The 11838-nt window shown below is 48.5% G+C and overlaps 2 protein-coding genes across 6 annotated transcripts in view; one reads left to right on the top strand and one right to left on the bottom strand.

The window, feature by feature from the left end:
* The first annotated feature begins 4932 nt into the window (after positions 1-4932).
* On the top strand, positions 4933-9041 carry SHISA3 (shisa family member 3). Its single transcript, XM_027103069.1, has 2 exons — positions 4933-5586; positions 8200-9041. The coding sequence occupies exons 1-2, from the start codon at positions 5310-5312 to the stop codon at positions 8637-8639; spliced, it is 717 nt and encodes a 238-aa protein (XP_026958870.1). The 5' UTR covers positions 4933-5309; the 3' UTR covers positions 8640-9041.
* A 580-nt stretch (positions 9042-9621) lies between these two features.
* ATP8A1 (ATPase phospholipid transporting 8A1) overlaps positions 9622-11838 on the bottom strand; it is a 238991-nt gene continuing 236774 nt past the window's right edge. For all 5 annotated transcript variants that reach the window (XM_027103059.1, XM_027103063.1, XM_027103060.1 and 2 more), the window contains one exon: positions 9622-11063. In XM_027103059.1, coding sequence (XP_026958860.1) covers positions 10951-11063 — 113 coding nt within the window. In that variant the 3' untranslated portion in view covers positions 9622-10950. The remainder of the gene's footprint in view (positions 11064-11838) is intronic.

Raw genomic sequence — 11838 nt, 5'->3', positions numbered from 1 at the left:
TCTTGGACAAGTGTCACCACTGTCTCCATGAGGGACTGGCTGGCGACTGCCCTATTCTAGGCAGTGCTGATACTCTGGACCGTTCTTGATGAGCTACGTTTGCAGTTAAATCACCAGGAGTTCACTCTACAAATATCCCCTGCCCTGGAAATTCACCCTGCTCGCCACTGACCCAGCTCCGAGATATTCAACTTGCTGCAGCTTTATACGGTAGTGAGGCGGGTGTCTCGATTGTCACAAGTCCTCAGCCAGTTGTCTATTGTCTACAGTCAGTTACACTCAACATTTACTGAGCACTCACCATGTATCAGGTGTTCTGCTAGGTCCCAGGATACAATAATGAAAAAGGAGAAGGAGAAACCAATGGAGAAGATAGACGCCCTATCACAGAATTACCATGAGGTATGGTAAGTGCTTAGAATTATTGAAGGAAATTAGTCATTTCATCATTTATGCAACCATTCACTATTCCCTTTATGACTATTTATTTTCTGAGTTCCTGGGATGTGCCAGGCAACAGGTCCACTCTCTCATGCGTGAGCCAGGGCTCTGGTGGAGGCCACCAGCCTGAATCTGCCCACCCCCTCCTTCATCCCATCCCAGACTCCATCTTGCACTGCAGGGGCCTCTCATGTCCATGTCTGGACATCCTAGCCTGCCTTTACAAGTTTTTAACCATCTCCCCCTAGAACCACTTATGACCTGGAACAAGCTTTTGCGAACCCTAGAAGCCAGCTTGGGTCTGTTTGGGTAGGGAGTGCTGGGGTCTTAAGGCCCAGAGAGTGGTAAAGAAAGGGAGGAAACGGGCTTTGGGTGGGCCAGTCCCGTTGGCTGTATTCATTCATTCCCCTGTGGGTAAGGGCAAGGGCAGAGAAGGCCCAGAGGGGTACAGAGGATGGGCCTCAGACCAGCAGCCTCTGCATCACCTGGAAACATGTTGGAAATGCAGAATCTCAGGCCCCTCCCCAGACGCTGGGAATCAAAATCTGCATCTTAACACGCCAGGTGATCCTTGCGCACTTGTGGTTTGAGAAACACTGCTCTAAGGGCCCTATGTCTAATCCCCTCTTCACAAACGAAGAGTCTGGGGCTAAGGAACAGGGCGGAGGGAGGGGCACAGCTTGGGGCTGGGCTGCTGGGGTCTGAGAGTACACATCTGGGCACCTTGTATTCTCTAGTGGTGAATAAGTGCCAACGCAAATTTGAGAAAAAATACCTTTTCAGTAACTCCGATTGACAGGTTCCTGGATTAAGAGATTTCTAGTGAGTGATCCAAGCAAGAGGCTTCTATTACGTCACAGGCGAAGTAATTAAAGGAAGGTTAGTGATAATACTTCACTCCAGGAAGAAACTGGAGGGAGGGCTGAGAAACTTTTGTTTTCTATTTTATTTCTGGATCCAGTGCACTTAAGCTGGAGGAGATTTCCATAGCCAAAGTTAATTGTCCTTTCTTTACTTATTTATTCCCTACTGCATTCCATCGGCCTTTTCTCCCCCTTTCCTTAGGGCATTTTAGTTCCCCACCCTTTCTGATGCATTCATTTGGTCCTGTTTTTCTTCACTTCTCTGCATTTGCTTTTCTTAAGTCTTTCCCTCTACTCCAAACAACGTAAAACAAAGAGAAGTGAATGGGACAAGGTTGAGAAATATGGTCCGGTGCCAGTTTTATCCTGCTACTGATTCCCATCTACTAAAAATGTTTTTAAAAATGTAATTTTTATTCCTGTATAAAAATAGAAAGAATTGCATTTCCATTTTGCCAGTACCCTTCACCCAGTGACAATTATCAACATATTGTCAGTTGTGCTTCAGATTCTCTATCCTATCTTCACATCTCCATTTCTCCCCTCCCTCCCTCCCTCTCTTTCTTCCTCCCTCCACTCTCCTTCTCTCTCTTTTCTTCTCCATATCCTCCTTCCCCCTCCTTCTTTCTCTCCCCCCTCCCCTCCCCCCACTCTCTCTCTTTTTCTGGTGTTTATTAAAGCAAATCCCAGACATCATATCATTTAACTCATTTCCTATAGCATTTCCCGGAGGCCGTGAGGGCCACAAGAGAATGTAAGCTGAGGAAATGATCTCTTATGATTGCGTTCTTCACCAAAATATGGAATTTGTGTTACTGAGATAAGGGAAGATATAGAATTTCTTAAAACCTCGGCATAATACCCCAGATGGCGCAGATTGTATTTTCCATCTCCATGTCCTCTCCCTAGAGTCTTTGAGGGGGGTCTCTAAGAACTTTTTAATCTTCCTTTACTATGAAAGTAGTAACACAATAACAGCAACCTTGGATGTTTCTAAACCTAAAAAGAAGGGTATGTTCTCTTCCTGTTTGCAAACAGCATTCTGAGAGCATCACTTTTGCAGTATAAATCTGTCAGTGTAGAACTTGAGGAGATCTTCTATGACAATGAACCAAACACACTCCCCGCCCCAACCCCATGCAAGCCCCCAGAGCTGATTGTTGTGATGGTATAAAGTGGCTTCAGATCAGGACCTAGATAAGAAAGCATGGCGTACAGGTGCTTTAATGTTCACACACATCAGATCTAAGGAGTATCAAGTACTTTGGAGGTTTGGTTATTTTCCATTAGTAAATATGAACTAAATTTGAGTAAAATGTCTTCTAAATGAGTCAAACAGACAGGACTTTGAATGAGGGAATTAATTATAGCTCGTGTCCTAAGGAAAAGAATCCCACTGTGGCAGAGAGAATGCAATTAATGGGAGGTAAGTGCCAACAAATCATTCCCTAAAATATTAATGCTATCAAAGAACAGCTGGATAATGAGAGAAACTTGACCCTTGGGGGACTAGCAGAGGTTGCTGTAGAACTTTAGGTAGTTGTGATGTCATGGAATTCCTCTAAATTTAACAAAAATAATATTAAGAGGTGTGGTTCTGGGAAAGTTATTAGCAGTAAACATGTTTTTGTAGTTTTATCATCTTATTACGATCACTATATCTCATTGTTTCTGTGGCTCTGCATGACTTTCCTCCTTAATTGCTCAGGGTTTATACAATCCAAACAGCACTCCTTAAAAAAAAAAACAAGAAAAACACACCAAAAAAACCCCTTTACGGTGCTTTGTGACCACCTAGAGGGGTGGGATGGGGAGGGTGGGAGGGAGACGCAAGAGGGAGGAGATATGGGGATATATGTGTATGTATAGCTGATTCACTTTGTTATAAAGCAGAAACTAACACACCATTGTAAAGCAATTATACTCCAATAAAGATGTTAAAAAAAACCCAACAACCTTTAGGGCTGGCAAGGATTTTTTTTTTTGTACGTAAAAACAGAGTACCTAAGAAATTTCTGCAAAAACAATTTCCCATATGCTTAAGTTCTTTAAGTCAAGAAAAACTGTCTCATTGTGGATGAAAGTCTGAACTTAATTTGGTTTTACTTAATAACATATTATTGTCCCAAGAAATATCTAAGGAAGCAATAAAATATTTACATAGTGCTATTTAACATCTGAAATGTTGGGCATTATTTTTGCATTCTCATAAATAAATGCTAATCCCAATATTTAAAATCAGAAATCAGAAGTGATTATTTACTTGGAATATCCTTGAGCATACATTTTAAAACAGAAACCGTTTCATTCAGAGTTAAAAAAAAAAAAAAGAAATATGCTTCTGTGAACGAACTCGGACCCTCGGGAAGCCGCGGGCTTGGTGAACGCTTTTGACCGCACACTTTTATGGCTGGTGCGCGGCAAACTTTGTCTTCTTTCACTCAACTTGCCAACAGCTAAATCAGTGACACGGGCATTCAGCGTGTTTGACAAATAGGTGGAGATACGCGGGACATATTCACACGTACGAATAAACGATGACAGGAAGTTCAGGATGCCGTAAAAATAAATTCTTGAGTTGAGCCCAGGTTTCACATAACGCCAGTTTCATAAGGCACTTACGCCGCCAAAGGAGCAGTGCCCCTGAAAATAGCACACGGGGGACACATCATTTAAATAAATGTGTTTCTTTGCCCGAACAGAAGTTCAGATCTGCTCAATTATCATTAATTTCGTTCTTTTATTTCTTTTGCGGGCGCGAATGGAGAAGTCGTGCTCTTTGAGGTTTTGCGAGCTGCCCTCGGCAGGCGGAGGTGACCGGCGATTCTTCGCCCGGTGGCGTTCGGGTTAGGGGGGCGGGGGAGAGTGCGAGTGTGTGTACATTTGTGAAAATGTGCCGTCCCTTCTGGAAAAAGTGGAAACTTAGGTGGAAAACTCAGCGCAGATGTGGGCGGGCCCTAGAAAGTATGCTATCCGCCCAGAACCCTCAGAACAGGTGTCCCAGGAACGAGGCCAGATCTGTGCAACAGAAGATTGTACAAACCCCAGTTACCGAGTTCGTTTTTGATTACATCCCTAAAAAGCAAAGCCCTGGTCTCCACCCGCGCGCTAACGCGCGTGGATAGATGCAGAGACCCGGCGGCCCTGGCCCTCTGCGGAGTTTGCTGGGCTGTGCGAGAGCTGGAAGGTGTGCGTGGAGAGGGCCTGATGCCCCAGGTTTAGGGTAGAGTCCTGGGGGAGCGTGCTGGGCGGGGGTGGCCCGGAAAGGCGGAGGGGGGCGCGCGAACCAGAGGGCGCACAGGACCAGCGGTCGCGCCGCGCCCGCTGTGATTAGCCCCGGCGGCGCGCCCCGGAGGCGGACTCTTTCTTAACCCTCGCTCTCTCCCCCTCCCTCTTCCTTTTTAAAGGACGCCGTGGAGGCAGAGCTGTCAGCAACCGGGAGGCCGTTTGTACTTGGCCGCGGCCAGGCGGACTCCAGCTCCCGTGACAGACAGGGGCGGGGGGCAGGGGGGGCCGCCTGTCCCGGGGCTCCGCACGAGGGCATCTCCCATCCTCCTGCCTTCGGGCTCCGCTCTGGACCCGGCAACGGACGCAAGTCGGGGTACTGCGCGGCCCGGGAGTTGCCAGACCCGGGCGCGATGGCTCCTTTGAGGAGTGGGGCGGTAGGTGGCCGAGGGCTGGGCGCGCCCCTCGCGCCGGGAGCGTTATGAGCCGGGCAAAGGGCCGCTGCAGCAGCCCCAGCCTCAGCCTCGGCCGGCGCCTTCCGCCGGCCCTTGCCCACTCGCCCCCGCGCACCATGCCGACCCCCGGCCTGTGGAGCCCGCCGTGCAGCCCCTTCCTTCTCTCTGGCCCCCGCTAAACCTCGCGGGAGTGGCCTTGGCCGCCGGGGCAGCTGCCCAGGCCGCGCCCCGGGGGGAGGCGGAACCGCGGGGCGTCCGGAGCCCCGGCTCAGCCGTTCGCTCTCCAGCCGCGTGCCCCTCTCTGCCGCCCAGCGCGTCCGCGGCGATGGGGGCGCTGCTGGCGCTCTGTCTCCTCTTGGGCTGGCTGCGCGGGGGTCCGGCGGACGCCCAGCAGTCCGGAGAGTACTGCCACGGCTGGGTGGACGTGCAGGGCAACTACCACGAGGGCTTCCAGTGCCCGGAGGATTTCGACACGCTGGACGCCACCATCTGCTGCGGATCGTGCGCGCTGCGCTACTGCTGCGCCGCGGCCGACGCCAGGCTGGAGCAGGGCGGCTGCACCAATGACCGCGGCGAGCTGGAGCACCCCGGCATCACGGCGCGTGAGTGCGGGCCCACGGGGGGCAGACCCCGCCCGGCCGCCCGGGCTGCCGTGTGTGCCGGCCGGTGTGCGCGCGGACAGGCGCGCCAGGCTTTCCCGGGTCTGAGCAAAGGGGAGGCTAGAGGTGGGAGGATCAAGGGAGGAGTGGGTGGTCGCGTTTCAGGTCGGGCCCTATTCCTTTGCAGTCCCGATTCCCGCCACAAGCGGTTTCCGCGGGTCAGCCCAAGAGAAAAATTTCAAGGGACAGTGAGGACCGCGGAGCTTGCATCCGGTGACCCCGGGGAAGAGAGCGGGAGCCTCGGGCGCTCGCGACATTGCAGACAAGGGCTGTAGGGGCAGCGCAAGGCTGGACTTGGGTTTTAAAGGACGATGAGGGTGCCTCAGCGCGCGCCCTGGGCGCTCCGGGAGCTTTGAGAAGTGGCCATGGCGCAGGGAACGCAACTCTTGGGGCGCGCTTATCTGTAGCCTCACGGGCGTAAGGAACTTCAGACACTCTTTTTTTTTGGTGGCCTTTTGGTAGCGTTTCTAAGCCGCTGCCCTATTCTCCCGACTTCCTTTCATTTCTCTGCATCGAATTACCCTCTCCGGCCCACCCCCTATTGTCACGCTTTTCAGAAATGCCCAGGTCCTCCAGCTGGAGATTTAGAAACCGGGGTCGCAGGGGTTTCCCCGCCCCCTATTCTCACATCGGAAAACGCGGGTCAAATTTCCACTAACTTCAGAGCGGAATAAATCACGATCCCAGCAGAGAGATTTTACACCTTAAAAAAAAAAAAAAGAAAAAAGTTTTCCACCTGAATCGGAACTTCAGGGCAACCCTTTAGAGCTACAGGCGATGGTTTTATGGCCGGGAAACCGGAGGAGCGGGCGGAGCTAAGGGCCGCGACACCCCAGAACTCCGGAGCGGAGGTCTGAGGCCGGCAAAAGACGGTCCCTGGGAAAGACGGGGAGAGGCTGGAGAGGTAATTGATGGCGCTGGAGCCCCCGTCCCCCTGAGACTGACAACCCAGAGGAAAGGGGGGCCTGCCCTTCCTTAGAACCCCATTAGACTTCCAAGGAATTTAACTTTGGAGGGCAAAATACCAATCTGCAGGATTGGGGAAGAGGCTTCTGGGAAAAAGATGTTCAGTGGAAAGGAGAGAACTCTAGGCCGGCCTGGCCTGTTAGGAAAATACAAACTCTTTCCGTGGCTTTACTCCACTCACCCTGGGGGGCCCGGTTGCTCTCTGCAGAGCAATCGTGAGTGCCCGGCCTCCAGCAGGGACTCCATCCCGGCCTCCTCGGGCGAGCTCTGCAGCAGATGAGGCAGTCTCCTCTCTCACCAAGGCTGGGTGGGATCTGAGGAAGTCTCAGGACCCGTGGCTCTCTCGCTCACCAGCTTGTAACCTTGGGCAAGTTACTTAACTTCTCTGGGCCTCTTCTCAACTCTAAAATGGGCATATAGCTCTCAGAGGAGTTAGGTTGCGCATTAAAGGAGTGCATGAATGCTTAGCAAGGTGCTGAGTAAGTAGTTCGTCCCTTTAGACTTGCCTTCCACAGGGCGCTGGGAAATGGGGCAGAGTGGGTGAGCTTACACCCAGGAGCCCACATATCTCGGGGTGGATAGTTACCTGTCGCTCATTGCCTGGGTGTCTTTGGGAAAGTCAACAACTCTCCAATGTGCTTCCACATCTGGAAAACAGAGAGTATCACGCCCACCTCACCGGGTCTCCGTGAATCCGACAATAAATACGAAAGAGCCAGGCACACAGTAGGGCCTGTCAGTGCAGGCTTGCTTTCATCTACCTCTAAGCCAGAGATTTGCATCCAAGCGTGGCTCTATCAGGCAGGGGACACACCTGGACGATTGCCCCGGGGGTGCCTCCGGGGTAGGAAATTTTATGTCTGCCTTATATAGAGAAGGAAACTGGGGTTAACTCTGACGGGTGCTCTCCCGGAAAGTCTGGGCCACTAACACCAAGAACTGCATCACGATCTATCCAAGGTTCGGCCTGACCTTCCCAGAATTTGGGTGGGAATTGGGAGGCAGAAGCATGGCAGCTGGAGGAGGCATCCCAAATTGTTTCTGGAAAGAAGTATCCAGAGGTGACAACTTGTGATGCAGTAGGAGACACAGTTAATTGGGGCCCACTCTGGATTTCTTTATCCTGTGCTTTCTGTAGTCTCGTACATTCCCGGGGGTTTCATTTCACAGGCCCAGCTCTCTTTGCTTAGATTGGAGATTCTTGGATAGGATTTTCAGCCTTAGAGCCCTTAAGAGCCCCACCGTGATAAAACTACTAAAACCCAGATTGAAAACCAGTGTTATAGTAACCCCCCAAACTCATCCTTTCCTTCTCTCCAGTGCGTGAACGGGAGGATAGAGTCTGTTCCGACTTCCAGATGTGCAGTGTGATGGCTAATTGCTAACAGAATCTACAGTATCAGTTTGCTTCCTCCCTGCTAGGAACAAGAATATTCCATCATCACAGTTTGCACTTCAGGTTGCCAGTCAAAGGCTCTGAGAAGCTGGGCTGACAAGGGTGGTGATGCGGACCTCCCACCTCCCACCCCCAAGCAGCCCAGAGTTTGGGAGACTCTAGTCCCAGCATCTGTGCCTGTTTTTGCCTTTTAGAGCCTGTGTACGTTCCCTTCCTGATCGTTGGCTCCATCTTCATCGCCTTCATCGTTCTGGGCTCTTTAGTGGCTGTTTATTGCTGCACCTGCTTGAGACCCAAGGAGCCCTCGCAGCAGCCAATCCGCTTCTCGCTCCGCACCTATCAGACGGAGACCCTTCCCATGATCCTGACCTCCACGAACCTCAGGGCACCTTCCAGGCAGTCCAGCACAGCCACCAGCTCCAGCTCCACAGGGGGCTCCATCCGAAGGTTCTCCTTTGCCAGGGCAGAGCCAGGCTGCCTGGTGCCCTCACCACCCCCGCCTTATACCACAGGCCACCCAATCCACCTGACCCAACCGTCCGGTTTCCTGGTGTCACCCCAGTACTTTGCTTACCCACTCCAGCAGGAACCACCACTGCCTGGGAAGAGCTGTCCAGACTTCAGTTCCAGTTGACAGGCCATGCATGGCTACAGATTCACCGCGTAGTGCAACGGCAGACCCACGGACGCTGCTGTCACGGCCACCAGGATTTCTGAGGAAATTTCCCTTGAACCCAGCAATGTCATGGAGAAAAGCGCAAGGAAAATACAGCACCTTCTAATCTTGAGGTTCCTGGCTCCAGTCGCAGAATGGCTGTTAGAGAATCGCTTTCTGTCTTTGAAAACATGGTGACTATTACATTTCAATTTATGTTACTTTTATTCAAAATAGGCAGCAGTCCGACTTTAAAGTTACAAATTGGCTGAAGATGTTTTATTGGACAACTCAGCTATCCTGCTTAGAAAAGGCCTACGTTGTTCTTTTTTCATTATAAGTTGTGTAGTGAGTGATAATACAAATATATACATAAATAAACCAAGAAATATACCTGATTGTAATTATTGAAGGTTCACTTAAAAATTAATTGCTAAGTAAACTGAGGGGACAGTGAACAACCTATTTATAATTTGGGGAGCAACTTAACTGTGAATAATATTAGCATCATGGGAACAGTTACTTTTTAAATTAATAGCTAAATTTTGTTTAAAATATAAGAGCGTCTTGAGAATACAAGATTTCAATAACCACATGAGAAGTTTAACATTTTACATATTTACTTAGATATTCATTGTAACAGAGATCTTTTGTAAAAGCATTTCCCCCACCCACCCGAGGGAGTATTTATTGCAGACTTTTTGTTCAGCAACATTTAGTGTTTAAATGAAAGTTGGACAGTTGGTTCTTAAAACATTTATTTGTAAAATGACTTATGTACAAATGTAAAGATTTGTAATTTAATGTATTTACCACATTGACGGTACTAATTAGTAGTCGCACTGTAATTTTTTATGTTAATAATAAGTGTGGAGTTCAAAGTCCAGCTTTGGCTATAATCATCTGATATTATGTATCTTAAGTGCCACTGAATTCCATGTCTGATGACTAAATATTTGGGCATATATATATCCTGCTGGATTAGAATAAATAAAATCTTTTATGTTTTCGTGAAATCTCTTTGAAAGTTTAGATCAAAGTGCTTCATTTTATCGTCTTAATGATACTCTTTGCTATTCAATAAAAGGAAATGTCTTTGCCTAACACTTCATAATTTGAAATGAAAAAAATCCTACACTGATTTTGAATTGCGTTAGAAAGCTATTTTTTGCAGCGGGACTCCTGAAAGCAGCCAAGGAAGTGAATTTTTATGGAGGTATCAGCCTGTGGGCTTCAGCCCTCGGATGTGTTATTTGCATAGATTTAAAACTTGGGACATTTCTCATAAGAATCTGAGTTTTGGCTTCTCGTGGCAGGAAAAGGTGCGGCACCAAGGGTCCTGCTCTGGCAGGGGGTCAGGAGGTCCTTTTCAGAGAGGACAGTTGCCCTTTGCCAGCCTCCTGCCCGGTCTCCCCGACCTGGCTCATCTCCTTCAGTTTTGTTGCCTCCTGTCCCTTACGGATGTCCTTTGAAAACCCAGGTTTATATGAATTCATACTATCATATGACATCCTCAACAGCTCTTGTCAAATACAGCTACTTAGCGGTGGAAGTCTGACCTAGGGAAAGTCATCTGGCCTTGCCCTTTGCTTTCTAGTTGAGGAAACAAGTTGGAAGATACTATGCCTTTGCCCACTCGGATGGCAGAGGAGCTCTGACTTCTAGTCCCCTGCTTTCAATGAACAGTGGCCTGACTTCCAGGTATCCCAGGATAGCCCCAATAATCCAGGAATAAAGGGAAGGCAGGAAGGGAGAGCGGGAAGGAGGGAGGGAGGAAGGAGGGAAGGAGGGAGGGAGGGAGTAAAGGCTGAATGTGAAAGGATAAACATTTGTGAGAAGTTCTGGAACTCACTCCTGTGTTATTAGGCTGGCTTTATTTATGTTTGTTAACATTCTGCTCCTTTGATATTTTAAAGTGAATCTTTACTGGGCTTTTATGACCCAAACACTATTCTAAATATTTACATGTACTAACTCATTTTATCTGTAAGCAATGCAACAGGGAGGTATTACAATTCCTATTTTTATAGATTTGGAAACCGAGGCATGCAGGAGTGTAGTAACTAGCCCAAGGTCCGGCAGCTAGTCAGTCCTGGAGCTGTATGCATAACCATATTCAAACAGCAAGGGAACAGGTTTGCTACACTGGCAACTCACACCCCAGAGGCGCTCTGCTGTTAATGTGATGTTTTTTCCAAATGAAGCAAAGTTTGGTCTTCTTTTGATTTGCCACAGTTGTTTCATATCTGGAAAATTCAGTGTATGTTAAGGCAGTGGGGAAAACACTCTTTCAGTACGATGGGATTAGGTTTTTCCACCGAAAGGAATGGAGGGACATTTCAAAGTCATGCCCCTGGACGTCAAATCTTTGTTGGGTGGACTGTCCCATGCATTGTAGGATCTCTGAAAAACAGAAGTTCCATATTTTGAAAAGTAGTTATGCAAATAATGGGTAACATTTATTAAGAACCATGTGTGTGCTGTATGGCGTGTATCACTTAATCTTCACAAACCATAAGTCGGGACTATTATCACACCTATTTTGCAGCTAAAGAAAGCAAAGCAGAAAGGTTGAACACTGTGCCCAAGGTCAACAATAACAGAGCCAGGATCTGAACCCAGGCAGTCTGCTTTGAAACTCTACATTAACTTTATGGCATGTGCCTAGAAGGCCTAATTTTCTCAGGAAAAAATTATCCAACCTACTTTTCAGAAAATCTATCTGGGGAGGAGTGATTGACTGTAATATGGTACATACCCTGCAGATAGAGGGGATTGTAACCATCAATAGGATTGGTGCTACATTATAAGAACATAGACTAATACAGAGCACAAGTAGAAACACTAGAGGACAAACATTTCTCCCTTTATACCTGAGACACTTGAGAGAGCAGAGGGTGATTTAGATGGATTTTGGAGTCAGAGTGTCTGGGTTAGTTTCCTGGGTCTGTTTCCCATAAGCTGAGTGACTTTGGGCAACTGACTTTACATCACTGTGTCTCAGTTTTCTCATTTGTGAAATGAAGATGTTGATGGTACCCTATTGCTGAGGGTTGTCTTGACGAATCAGAAGTCAGAAGCACTCTCAAATCACTTGCAATCTAGAGGGTAGGGAGCTGTGTAGTAAGTCCACGATACACAGTAGAAAGCAGATGAAATATCCCAGCATATAAATGCA

This window comes from Aethalodelphis obliquidens, unplaced genomic scaffold, assembly GCF_003676395.1.
Source record: "Aethalodelphis obliquidens isolate GAN/ISIS:26980383/991018 unplaced genomic scaffold, ASM367639v1 scaffold6, whole genome shotgun sequence".
Taxonomy (NCBI): Eukaryota; Metazoa; Chordata; class Mammalia; order Artiodactyla; family Delphinidae; genus Aethalodelphis; species Aethalodelphis obliquidens.
This window is presented reverse-complemented; position numbering and strand designations above follow the sequence as displayed.